This window comes from Barbus barbus (assembly GCF_936440315.1).
Source record: "Barbus barbus genome assembly, chromosome: 32".
Lineage (NCBI taxonomy): Eukaryota > Metazoa > Chordata > Actinopteri > Cypriniformes > Cyprinidae > Barbus > Barbus barbus.
In genome coordinates, this window is record NC_136760.1 from 4887798 (window position 1) to 4901849 (window position 14052).

The 14052-nt window shown below is 34.5% G+C and overlaps 2 protein-coding genes across 2 annotated transcripts; one reads left to right on the forward strand and one right to left on the reverse strand.

Annotated features, from left to right (window-relative positions):
• Positions 1-1748: 1748 nt before the first annotated feature.
• Positions 1749-3573, forward strand: ifnphi4 (interferon phi 4; the record flags this gene model as incomplete). Its single annotated transcript, XM_079389088.1, has 5 exons — positions 1749-1946; positions 2896-2973; positions 3081-3224; positions 3316-3393; positions 3484-3573. The coding sequence occupies 5 exons, from the start codon at positions 1749-1751 to the stop codon at positions 3571-3573; spliced, it is 588 nt and encodes a 195-aa protein (XP_079245214.1).
• Positions 3574-6028: 2455 nt separating this feature from the next.
• cd79b (CD79b molecule, immunoglobulin-associated beta) lies at positions 6029-9637 on the reverse strand. Its single transcript, XM_079388556.1, has 5 exons — positions 9452-9637; positions 8683-8970; positions 8484-8602; positions 8323-8376; positions 6029-6893 (listed from the first exon to the last, which is right to left on the reverse strand). Exons 1-5 carry the CDS (start codon positions 9501-9503, stop codon positions 6786-6788), a joined length of 621 nt encoding a protein of 206 aa, XP_079244682.1. The 5' UTR covers positions 9504-9637; the 3' UTR covers positions 6029-6785.
• Positions 9638-14052: the final 4415 nt, after the last annotated feature.

The window sequence follows — 14052 nt, forward strand, 5'->3', positions numbered from 1 at the left end:
CGAGACCATAAAATCAATCAGACAAATGTAAATCGTAGCCAGGTAACTGTCTAGAGCTACAATTGTATATTTGTAAATAATATAATTTAATTACAATTTATTTAATTATTTACATGTATATATTATTAAAGTTCTATTTTGATCCCTATATGCTTATTATTATTATTATTATTATTTTACTTCCATAATATTTGACAGAGGGGGCACAGCATTACAATTGTGTTTAGGGCACTCATTTGACCAGGAGCTCATAGGGACTCAAGGCATTACGTCACATCATTATGCATTTCCGGGAAGGAAAATAAGTTAGAATTTTAATTACATGATTGACATTTGTCAAATTTAGTCAGTCGAAATAGTTTTGAGATTTTATCTTATATTATTTCTCTGGAAATTAGTGTGACAATACATGTTGAATAGGCCTATTCATTTTTATTAAGATTTGTTTATTTTTTTATTCTTAAGTATAAAGAGATAAACACATGTTCTGATTGGCACAGTGGCATGGTTTTACATGTTTTACTTATCAATGGGATTATTAGGCTATTTTATATTTCCATGAATTAGCCTACATTTCAGATATCTCTGCTTTCATTAGAACTATAGACTGAATCATTACATTTTCATTCATAGTGTTTTTATTAAGCTACAATTCAAATATAGGCAATTAAATATATAAATATTATAGGCTAAGTCGTATATATTTTTTTTTTTGAGTAGCCTAAATTGTCAAAATAACATTTTAAATAGTAGGCTATTTTACATTACACCTTTAAAAAAATATATAGCCTAGTCTAAATATCAAAAGTCATGTCTTTCTTTGAAACATTTGCTAATGTAATAGCTTAATTAGCAAATGTTTATTATAATGACGATTTAAAAGTAAATCCACGTTGTTCTTAACAGGTGCATATTCCTCCATCGTTTCCATTTTTATTTATTATTATTATTTTTTTTAAATAGGCTATTGATTTAGCCCACGGTAATACCAATTTCAGTGATATTTTTTGTAATAATCGTAATATAATATTTAATGATGATTGAGTGAATAAGTGAAGTGTCGTCACGCGCTTTCGTTTTCACTTTCTCAGTTATTATCTGTGGAATTTCTTTCCTTTATTCCTCTGTAAGAGTCAAAGTTCACACTCTCACGAAACCTTCTTCAAACCATTAAACCCACATAAACAAACGAAACTATTAAATAATATAGCCTAGAAATGACTGAACTGAATGCATGAACAAAACCTTTATGATTCAAGATTACAATGAAAACAAAAAACACTGGCATGCTATAAGTTTCGTCAACTTTGTTTGTTAGTCTATACACTCTTAAAAATAAAGGTTCCACAAAGAACCATTCAGTCAAAGGTTCTTTAAAGAACCACCTCTTTCTTAGCTTTTTATCATCTGAAGAACCTTCTTTTGCCACAAAGAAGCTTTTGTGAAACAGAAAGTTTATGGAACCATTTAGACAAAAAAGATTCTTCTATGACATCACCTTTATTTTTAAGAGTGTATGTGGGTCCACACTCTCTATATTTGGCTATTTTTACTATCTGTGTTTATAGCCTAATGCATTTGTGTTTATTATTTTTACTGTATAAGCATCCTCCGCATTCCCACACTGACTCAAAAGCTGTTGCGTCACTGTGGTTTACCCATACCTGATCTCAGGTGCGCCGTTTACATCTGGAAAGTGAAATGCTGGGTGCAATTCCCGAAACGCGCGCATATAACCAGCGGAGAGAATGGAGGAGAGACGAGATCATCAGTGCATCAGCCTGTGGCATCATCTTCTGGAGAAACACGACACTATGGACCTTCGTTTGGTGCAGCTCTGTCTTCTTCTGTCCGCGTGCTGCTTCAGCTCTGGACTGAGCTGCAGATGGATAAAACACAAGTTCCAGCACCACCACGGAGTCTCTTTGGATCTCATCAAAAAGATGGTGAGTTTTACATTTTACAGTTTTCCTTTTAATATTTGATTATTAGTAACTGAGAGACTTTGTGGAATATTACTTAAAAGATTACAATTTTAATATTTTAACATTTCATTTTCTTCAATTATTATTATTAATTGAGAGATTGGTACTTAAAAAAAAAAATAATATTTCAAAATTAATATTTACTCGATTTAAGCAACTTCATCAATACTTGCCTCATATTCATTTTGAAAAAAAAACTTAATATGTATGAAATATGATCCATCTGGCCTTTGAGGAACATTAATGTTTTTTCATATCTCCATGGTAATTGCATTGCATTGAATTTTGAAACTACAGAGCTTCAGTCATGAAACTAAGCATTAAATATCATCTTTTAAGACATTCACCCTGGACCACAAGTCGCACAAGAGCAATAGCCAAAAATACATTGTATGGGTCAAAATTATTGATTTTTCTTTTGTGCCAAAATTCATTAGGATATTAAGTAAAGATCATGTTCCATGGAGATATTTAGTAAATATCCTACTGTAAATATATCAAAACTTAATTTTTGATTAGTAATATGCATTGCTAAGAACTTCATTTGGACAACTTTAAATATTTAGATTTTTTTGCACCCTCAGATTCCAGATTTTCAAATAGTTGAATCTCAGTCAAATATGGTCCTCTCCTATCTTATTTATTCAGCTTTCAGATGATGTATAAATCTCAGTTTTGAAAAATTAACCCTTATGACTGGTTTTGTTGTCCTGGGTCACATTGTGGGAGATATGGTGTGATAACTGATATACTTTCCCTTCATATAATATTAATATAATATAAACACTTTACCTAAACTAACCAAATGCAATTGCAATAGTTAATATTTTTTAACTTTTAAACAAAAAGTTCAAGTCTGAATCTGCTCAAAATAATCTCTTCATTAAATCTGTTTATGAATATTTCGTAGGGTGAGAAAATCCATAAGGACCACAAGGACATCAACCCAATCCCATATGAACTGATCAATAACCACAGAGGAGCAGAGGTTAGTAAAATTTATTATTATTATTTTAAAAAGACACCATAATATGTGCTGCTGATTATGAATCTATATTCATATATCTATCTATATCTTTTGTTTCTTCTTCTCAGCCTGAGAAACAGATCATGTTCGTCATTCAGGCTCTGGTGGAGATCACTGTCCTCTTCGACGATGCCGTCGTCCCCTGGGATGCTAAAAAACTGGAAGATTTCTTAAATGTCATGCATGAGGAGATTAATGGACTGCACTCATGTGTAAGTACAGTGTGTGTATATATATATATATATATATATATTACCACTAACATCAAGCCAGAGGAAATGATTGATTTCTTTCTCAATGCAGGGTGCTTACAAAATGAAGAGGAACAAAAAGCTGCATCTGTATTTTGAAAGACTGAGACACATGACAGAACTGAACACGGTGAGATTTGAATCTATAGATGAATCCTCAGCTGTAAATGTAGAAACTCATTTAAATGCTGGACTAACTGTTGTTTTACTCTTTCAGGAGGATAGAGATCACAGCTGGGAGATCGTCAGAAAACGGGTCATAAGTTTCATGAGTCAGCTGGAGTTCTTCTCCTTCCACACTCATGTTTAATAACTGGACCTCTTGAAGCTTCTCTCCATTTACAGAAGGAAAAAAAAAAATCAGTGTTGTTAATCAGTGTTTACACTCCTTTTTATAATATTTTATACAGCTGTACACAGTGTTTATTTATTGTTATTTTTAGATGTTATTTATATTAAAGATACTACATTTTAATAAATTATTTAAATTATTTAATTATTATTTATTTATATTATTTTATTTGTGTAATTGAATATATTTTTTTACATTATGGTTTTGCATACTAATATCTAAAGATTATATCCTTATTTATTAATTTATTTATCATCCTTTTTAGCTGTTACATAAAAATGTAAAAATTAAGTGATTACAATAAAAAATAAATAAATTGTATTTCTGCCATCAAATAAAAAACTTGAATGTTTTAATAAATTTTGTGAATTTATTTCTGAAATATAGAAAAGGGTATAAAATAATTTTAAAACTAAATATTTTCCTGTTTGCAGTACCTTTCAAATTTATACAGATTTTAAAGAAAGTTTTAAAATCCCTCAGTCCAGCCAAGATATAGACGAGTTCATTCCTTGATTGGAACAGGTTTGGAGAAATTCAGCATTCCATCACTTGCTCACCAATGGATCCTCTGCAGTGAATGGGTGCCGTCAGGATGCAAGTTCAAACAGCTGATTAAAAACATCACAACAATCCACAAGTAATCCACACCACTCCAGTCCAGCAATTAAGATCTTATAAAGTGAAAATGAGAAGAAACAAATCTATCATCAAGGTGTATAATTATGTATAGAGGACTTATATTTCAGATGGAAGTCATAAACATCTTAATGATTTTTTTTCTTCTTACAAACACGCAGTTTTTCACGTTCACAAGATGTTAATTGCTGGACTGGAGTGGTGTGGATTGCTTGTGGATTATTGTGATGTTTTTATCAGCTGTTTGGACCCAAAAGTACTTCAATTTCAAAATCAAGAATTATATTATAAAAAACAGTTTTGGGAAAAATGTGCTCATTTGTCATGAAAATAATGTCAAAATGCTAATTATTCATCAGTAATTATAAGAAATGTAATTTATATTGTTTTTCTTTTCTTTGGTTTCTGGGGTGAACTGTGGCCCACAAATGAAAACACGCAGTACACATGTCCGACCAGCAGGTGTCACTAAAACATCAACTAAAGAATTATTTGTAACCAAATTAGTGAAGTGACATACTGCCAAGTATGGTGATGACCCATACTCGGAATTCGTGCTCTGCATTTAACCCATCCAACGTGCACACACACACAGCAGTGAACACACACACACCATGAACACACACCCGGAGCAGTGGGCAGCCATTTATGCTGCGGCGCCCGGGGAGTAGCTGGGGGTTCGGTGCCTTGCTCAAGGGCACCTCAGTCGTGGTATTGAGGGTGGAGAGAGCGCTGGACATTCACTCCCCCCACCTACAATCCCTGCCGGCCGGGGACTCGAACCCGCAACCTTTTGATTACGAGTCCGACTCTCTAACCATTAGTGATTTTAAATGATTGATTAGTGCAAATTAACCTGGAAAGGCTCTTTCATTAATTCAAATCAACTCAAAATTTCAAGCCTTATGAAATCTATTTGTCCCACTATGTGAGTTCATCTTTGATCTAGACTATATAAAACCACGCATTTGCAGTGCATTAAATAAGTTCCCTTACATGTGAATACCACAGTTTTTTTAAACAACATTTCCCTATTCAAAACAATGTCTGAAACTTTATATAGCTTGCACTTCTCATGTAAACGTGTCTTCTTATGATGAATCACTTGCTGTGTTACTCATTGCATTTGTGTAAATGTAAATACAAATGTGCTGTAATAACACAGTTCTACAGAGATCCACCAGATGGCTGATAAACCCATTATTTGGAACCAACAAGCCATTATATGGTTTATCTATGATAGTTTAGATACACACACACACACACACACACACACACACACACACACACTAGATCTAGAATAAATCAAATGCAGATTTCAGCACAGCTCTGACGGCACCCATTCACTGCAGAGGATCCACCGGTGAGCAAGTGATGAAATGCTACATTTCTCCAAATCTGTTCCTAAAAAGAAACAAACTTGCATCTTGGATGGCCTGAGGGTAAACTACATGATAAAATTCTGTAAAATCTGTCAAATCAAATCAGGTGTCAGTAACTAGCATCGACTCGTCTAGACTGATTATATTAAATATTATATATTAAAAGATTTTGTTTGTCTGAATGGCCATAAGATGACGTACTTTCCCTCCCTACAGCTCTTACAGTATAGCTTACTATTAGAAGACTGAAACGCTTGTATCTTTCTGACAGCCTTTCTGTATTTCTTAGATTCTCTCCTTTAATATTTGTATATTATCCTGTCTTTCAATTCAAGTATATACTTAATCCATGTAGTCCAAACGTGATTTGAGACCACTCAGAAAAAAAATTTGATTTTTTAACCTGTTTAAACAAAACAAAGTTTATAACTTTTTAGAGTACAGGAAATTTGAAAACAAACATTGTGACGGAAAAAATAAAAACACATTTAGTATTTTTCTAATCAAATAGCAAATTTGCAACAGTGACAATATTAAATCCTTGTACAGACGGTCAGATGTTTTTTGCAGATGCTCTTTCAAAGACTTACAAAGGCATTCAATCAGAATGAATGCAAAGAAAATTGACCAAACATTTACCAAAAAAAGCTACTTTGTGGAAAACACCTGCTATTCGCATGCTTATTTTAACAGACATGAAGTGAAAGTTCCCTTAAGCTTTAAACAGTTCCTTACCACTAGTATTTTTATAACCAAATAGAGAGCACCTTGTTATGAATGACTAGCAGAGCTGGTGCATTCACACAACAAACCCACTCTAAAAACACTACCGCATAATACACAGTACAGTAAAAATGAATATAAAAAGTGTAACAGACAACAAACAATAAAAACATAAGTTAAACGCATTGCAATGCCTATAGATGATTGTTATTGTTGTCTATGTCACATCTTCAACAAAAACCTCAAGCCTATAAATGTCATAATTTCAAAATAAAAAAGTTTGTTTTAAAGCATTTACTGTATTCACACACAGTCTGCCTACATGTGACTTATCCAGCACAAACTGACAGTGGATTGGATGCAATTGCGAACATTTGTGTCTGGTGTTGAGATCTGCAGACCAATAATCTGATGGATGTGTTTTTCTCACTCTTGGTCTGGGGACTCGACTTCCCACGCTGCATCTGTGTCCCGGGCTAAAGCAGTGATGTCCTCATACAGATCCGCACCGCCACACTGCTCAATCTCCAGCCCCTGGACAGCACAGACACAGAGAGCACACACAGACGCTTAGCAAAGACATTCAAGGACCAGATGTTTTGTCAAAGTGGTATACTAAAGCTATTCGTCATGAGAAGCAGTGAGATTTTCTTTTTTAATTATTAAGTTTCATTCATTATTATAACAAGAATACACAATTTTTCCATCAGGGAAAAAGGTTTTTAGTTCATTAGTGTTAGTAAATAATTTCAAATGAAGCTGAAGCAGAATCAGTCACTGGGTAATAACACACAGTAGTGTTAAATTGCTAAATTAATCTGTTTTTGAACGAATCGAGGCAGTCCCTGAAAGAGTCCCTGCAATTTTTTTTCTTGTGTTTCAGTAAAACATTCGTAAGTTACAGGTACTTTAGAGGCAATATGACATTAGATAGCCTAGCTTTCTAAAATATCTATTAAAATTAAGTGCCTTATAAATATCTGCCAGTGGGTGAGAAAAAAAAAAAAATTCCTTATATTAATTTAAATTTATTCTTCTTAACTCATTGCCAGATTTGCTTTTACTTCATTTTAGGAATAAACTCACTTAATTTTGCTAAATTTGAACACCTACCAAAATTAGTGACTTATATTTTTTAATGTATTTATTTTAATTTTCTTTTCTTCATTTTGATAATTTTACAAATTTATCAGATTTAAGTGACTTTATGTCTAAAACAGCAACAAATATCTGCTAATGGGGTAAGAAAAATAAAACTTGTTTTCCCTTTGTATTATGTTTCTTTTTTACCCTATTGGCAGATACTTTTTCTTCATTTTAAGTTAAAACTCACATATTTAAAAAAAAAAATATTTCAGAAAACACGACTTAATAACTTAAGTAATATGCTTCTCATGTGAATGTGTCTTGATTTAAGGTTTAAGAAGGTTTAGATGTTTATATTGGAAAACAAGTCAAAAATACTGAGAGAGAAAATCATTTTTGCAGTGTCTGGCACAGACGAACAGTGAAACGTCTCAGTACACTCTCTGAAAAAAAGGTACAAAAGCTGTCACTGGGGCGGTACCTTTTCAAATGGTAGCCCCTTGAAGGTACATATCAGTACAGAAATTGTACATTTTAGTACCTAAAAGTGTACTTTCTGAAAAAGCTACCACCCCAGTGACAACTTTTGTACCTTTTTTTTCCTGAGAGTGCACTGATGGACTGTTACATCGATACTCTTGGAACACCGCTCGGCTAATCAAATTCGACCAGAATTTGGAGAGGTTAGAAATGTTCCTATTTGTTTTATAATATCACAAGTATAAATTCATGCATTGTCTATCACGACAAACCATGCGTGCTTTCACTTCCGGAAGTGCATGCAACAATAGCTGCAGAGCTCAGAGTTAAAAACTCAACCAACCGTAAACCACCACAATGATAGTAACAAACTAAGCAAATGTACCAAAACACTCACCTCATATATGTGATCATCCTCAGGCTCTTCATAATCTGCTTCTTCTTTCTTCTCCTGAAACACAATGAAAAAAAACGCTGTTAGATGGCGATAAAAATGGTAATGGGTACTTTACATGGAAAAGTGCACAAATCAGTCTGTGGAAATGTTGTGGCCCTTACCAGTCTGTAAAACTGAACCAGAGGAACGACGATGCACAAAATCAACAGTAAGGCCTGAAGGAAAATGAAAATATCCTTGACTCTCGATCTCCTCAAGATAGCCTTGGGGTCAGTGTATCCTGGAGAATAAACAGAGAGAGAAATATATGTATACAGGTGAAGAAAGCAAGCAAAAAGCATCGAGAAAATTGACACCTACTGGACACTTGTAGCTCAGTTCCAGGTCCAAGCGTATCGTTCAGCTTGCAAAAGTAAGTGCCGCTGTCCTCGGTCTCCACTTTGCTTAAGATAATGGAGGCATTTATTGTATTACTCTTCTCCTTTATCTTTATTCTTTGGCTGTTGCTGAGCTGGTGTTTTTCATCCTGGCCTTTGAACCACTTTACATGAGCCGGCAAAGACGGATTCGACGCCACACAGTATATCCTCACAGTCCGACCCGTCCTTATGCCAACAAATCGTGGCTTCTGGAACACATGGATACTTCCTTCAACCGAAAAGATGAGATGGATGGAGAGAAAACATGCGAGACAGAACCGGTTTAATATGGCAAAGGTCATTTTCATGTTACCAGCAGAAGTAAAACCAAGAAACATGCTTTCATTATGAAAGACACTAAACAGCAACTATTATAAACTGCATGAACTTCATGAACTGTTTATTGTTAAAAAATGATATCTGGCAAATGCAAACTTGTTTTGAAGCAATGGGACTTCCTCTTTCACTCACAGATGGAAAGGAAGAACAACACTAAAAACAAGCCTAAGTTACAGTAACTGTAATATGCAAACTGATATCCTGCAACTTTCAAATGTGAAATAAAAATCATATGCATCAATCGTAAACTACAGCTCACAAATTCCACCCAGAACTTCAAAAGCGCACCAAAATGTTGCATTTCAGTACAGTAACTTGCGTAAAAGTCAAACACAACAGCAGTTTTTAAGGTCTTAAGAAGTCATATTTACCTGAGAGGTAAATCAGTGCCATGACCGAAGATCCCAGCAGGAAGTAATGCATGATTCTTGATCCTGAAATACACCTCTCCGAGAAAGCGTAGAAGTCAGCGCAGATCACATAGACAGAACAGAAGGAAGACAGCTCCTCCAGAGTGAAGGGTGCAGGTCATGAAGCTGCAATGATACGATTCCGTTTCAGAGAAACATGCAAATCGATACACTCATGCATCAAAAGGTGAAGGAGCAAGTGAATCATCTTAATGCAAAATATAAAGACTGATATAGGCTGCAACCGTTTATGCATAACAAAACCAGATTATTATCTTGGCTGAAAATTACCAGTAAGTTTTCTGTTAAGTTTATAGGCATTTCCTTTAACCCTAAAACAGAATGCAATGCAATAATTCAAAATACAGGGGAAACCCCTGTGAAGAATGATTATGAAACATTTCTAAATGTTTACATGGTCAGCCTACATTAGGCTGTGTTATTAGAGACTTTCTTAGAATGTATCGTAAGCTCACAAACAAAACAAAAAAAGAAATTAGCCATTGCAAATGTTATATGCCCACAAAAAGTTAAATGCAAAAGTCCTGTTACATATATTGCCTTCTGCAATAAACAGTCTAAGATTCAGATGTGCAAATAATAGCTGCTTAACTGAAAAACTATTTTTGCTCAGAAATTGTTATTAAACATCACAAACAACAGCACTCCACTAAACATGAACATTTTGAATTGAAAAAGTTTGAGTTTTTTTTTTTTTTTTTACTTATTCACTGTGAAAAATACATGCAATGTCAATCAGTAGACTGTCTGCTTAATATCTGCTAACACTTCATTTTGATAACATCTCACTGAGTATAAGCAACTTTGCAAGTACGCTCTTAAAAATAAATGTTCCAAAAGGGGTTTTGTAGCAATGCCACAGAAGTGAAAAAATCGAAAGGTTCCATGGATATTAAAGGTTCCTTATGGAACCACTAATGCCAAAGAAGAACCGATTGTTTTTTAATATGTACATGTCAACTTCCAGTCAGATGTTTTGAGTGGCCCTCCAGGAGCAATGCTATGTGCACATTATTCTGGATAAATTTAAGAAATTTTTAAATGTTTTCTAAAAGTTGCTCATCCACACTGACACAACTAAAAATGCTCACCTTACTGTGCATGCATAAAATAGCGTGAATGCTCATCGAGATGATCAGACATAAGAAAGCTCTCACGCTCTCTTATGACACATTTTATTAACAAATATCCGATCACTCACAGGTGTGTTCAGGTCGCACTTAAAATCAATATTCCATGTATGGTCTAAAAGGAATCGCAACCTTTTGCCACAGGACAGCAAAGGTTGTACAACATTTATTTTTAGCAACATTTTTAAATCTATGGTTGTACAATGTTGGTACAACCATAGATATACATTGAAACAATATGCATCCAGCTTCAAAGTCAGAACAGGCAAGGGAGGTAGAAAAAAATCAGATGTGCAAATAATCAACAGTACAAAAATAAAACTAAACAAGTATTATGAAATATGTGGTTAAATGAGAGAAAAGAGTGTTTTCATTGTTCTATGCTTGGCTCAATACCGTAAATAGCCTTACATGCTCACTACTGGTGCCCTACCCGAATCAGTCAAACTGGTGGAAATTGATTACCAAGCAAACAGCTCCCTGATTTAGTTGTGACCACTTTCGGTCACTTCTTAATGAAAATAAACCGCTAAATGCTGGTCAGCAGGTGCAGGAAAATCTAGGGAATCACCTGAGGATGAACCAGACAGAAGCTGTAAACCAGATAGATTTCAACAAATACATGTACTCAGTTAAGGTTAAAAATGTAGCAGTTAAAGTCGCACATCATTGTCTGTGACCATCATGCTATTTACATTGTTTATGAACCAAAAAGAAGGTGACTTAATTTTAACTCAGAAACCAGTAGTACTGTACACTGTAAAAAATATTTGTTGAAGTTGTAAATAAAACAAATATTACTGGAGTGTGTTTGAAAAGAAAACCCTATTTCAGTTATTTCTACTTCAAAATGTCAGTTAATTCAATGTTACTTTGTAATTGATTGTAAATGTACTAGCTATTTTTAGTGTAGCAACAAATAAGTTGTTTAATATGTAATTGTAGGGGGGTGTACTGAGAAGCAAATGATGAGGAAATAACTAAAATAATTTGATAAAAATGATGGACTGGCTCTCAGTCCTCTGTGTTTCCCTGCCTATGGTGAGACTCCAGGAAAAACATCTGCATCCCTGTGACCCTAAATACCTGAACAAGCAGTTTGGAAACAAGATGGATGGAAAAATGAGGTTTGTGTGCTTACCACTGCTATTACATGATACGAAGCAGGCTGTAATTCACCCGCTCTCTGAACTTTAACACTGGTTCAATGCTGGGAACTCAGTGGCCTAAAGAGATTGCCAGATGACAGTCTGCTAACCACACACACACACACACACACAAAACACTTTACTGCCTGATTTACTCAAAATCTGTGGGAACGACTACCATCTAAATAATAACTAGAAATAGTAATGTTTTTTGTAAGTTGTTTCTCCAGTAAAAGATTTTGTGCTAGTACACATTTCTGAACAGTAAGACCAGTCAGCAATATTATTTTTTCTCCCATCAGTGAATATGCTTATGAAAGCTAAATTATCCCCATAACACAAATGCCACTGGATTCCAAACTTATTAAGACTGGTTACCTGAGGTGAAGACATCTCTAGCTGGGTGTAAAAATAGAAGGTGTGAAACAAGAACAGCTATCCGGGCAGGGGCTACTGTGACACACAGAAAAAGTCAAGTGGAGCACAAGTCGAATGGAAAAAAATGGTCTTGATAAACACCTCTGTGAAAACACATCCACAAACAACACATGATAGCATGCTAAGACTGTAAACTCTACTAAATCCTGCCATGAGATGAAGCGTTCTTCAGCGATGACGCTGAAGAACTGCAATCTGAGACTGCAATTCAAATCTTTAAAGCATGAAGAGACGCACGTTTATCTTATCAAATTTATTCTATGAACATTTTGAATGCACATTGAATTAAATGTTGTCAAGTGATGATACAAAGAAAAGACAGCATCTGAGAAATACGCTTCTATCTGCAAAGTATATATACAGGCAATGAGGCAAGCAAATGCTAAAGCACTGTCTCTCTTCTTGATAAAAATGTAAACAATAGAAAATGATTTGCATATTAACAATATCAATATGAAAACCGAAAGTGCACAAAACTGCCCACAGATTACATATACAAGCTGATGAGTTTTTTTTTTCTAAACAAAAGTAATTCTCATTTTAACATATACTAACTAATGCTTTTTGGTAATAAGAGACCAAATCTAAAAACTATACAAGAGGTAAATATAAATATCTCAAAGTGCTTCATTTATGAGTTTTAAGAAATAAGACATTTGCAGTCACATTAAGACTTCAGAGGAACTCCATCGTTAAATGACTCTAATACATACAACTTCTAGCTATGATGACTCACAGGTACTAAAACACTGAACATACTTCGGGGATTATTAACTTGATAATGTTTTAAAATGGCCAATTTTCAATTTAATGAAAGGAATTCAAAGGAAGGTGTAAACATCACAACCATATCTCCAGTAACAAATATGAATTTCAGCTAGATATAAATTAGGTAAGAATCATGTGTGGCATCTCCTGGACACTTCAGACTCTTTTTGTAAAGAAGGGAATCAGTTATAAAGCAGTTACAGGTTAATGCCTTTGCCTGGACAAAGAAAAATAATCTGATGCAGTTTTGCAACAGAGTTATCAGGGGTACAAATTATTCATCAATTCATTATAATGGACACTATGATGCTCGAGTTCACATCAAGCTTATTAGTGCTGTGCTGTCTCTTTGTTAAATACTGTTAAATGGATGGGGTCATTCTAACTAGGTTTACTTACCTTCTTAAATAACGTCTGAATAAGAACATGAAACCTGCATTTACTTTACAGGCTTGGAAGATTTTCAGCATACTAGTTAAATAATCTCAAGTGAAATCTATGAGATCTAGCTCTTTTGACTACCAGGGCATTAAAAGGAATTGCTACAATTACACAATGCTTTTAATGCTTCAAGTTATATTAATTGCAAAATATTTTTTAAAGGGGTCATATGATGCGATATTCAAGTTTTGCTTTCTCTTTGGAGTGTTACAAGCTGATTGTGCATAGATAAGATCCCTGAAGTTACAAAGACTAAAGTCTTAAAACCAAAGAGATATTCTTTATCAAAGTTAAAACCCCCCTAAAATGGCTCATTCAAACACGCCCCCACACGTCTACGTCACGATGTGGAAATATTTGCATAATGCCGCCCAAATGGTCACGCAAAGAAAGAAGGGGTGGTTTCAGTAACCGCAGTAGTGTTGATGCAGCAATGTCAGGGAGACGCTGTGTGTTTCTGGGTGAAAGCAAAAGCACTTTATTTGGACATCCGAAAGTAGATGCATTTAAGAATCATTAAGATTACTTATAACAGAACAGCAACGCATTTTATGAACGACCGCTTCGTGAACCTAGGAGAGGAAGTAATACTGACTTTGCCATGACAATCTGGCGC

Coding starts and splice junctions, on each gene's coding strand:
- cd79b (XM_079388556.1), bottom strand. CDS start 9,503: ATGCATTACTTCCTGCTGGGATCTTCGGTCATGGCACTGATTTACCTC. Junction 8,603..8,682: donor AACTGAGCTACAAGTGTCCA/GTAGGTGTCAAT, acceptor TTTATTCTCCAG/GATACACTGACCCCAAGGCT. Junction 6,894..8,322: donor AGGATGATCACATATATGAG/GTGAGTGTTTTG, acceptor TGTGCTGTCCAG/GGGCTGGAGATTGAGCAGTG.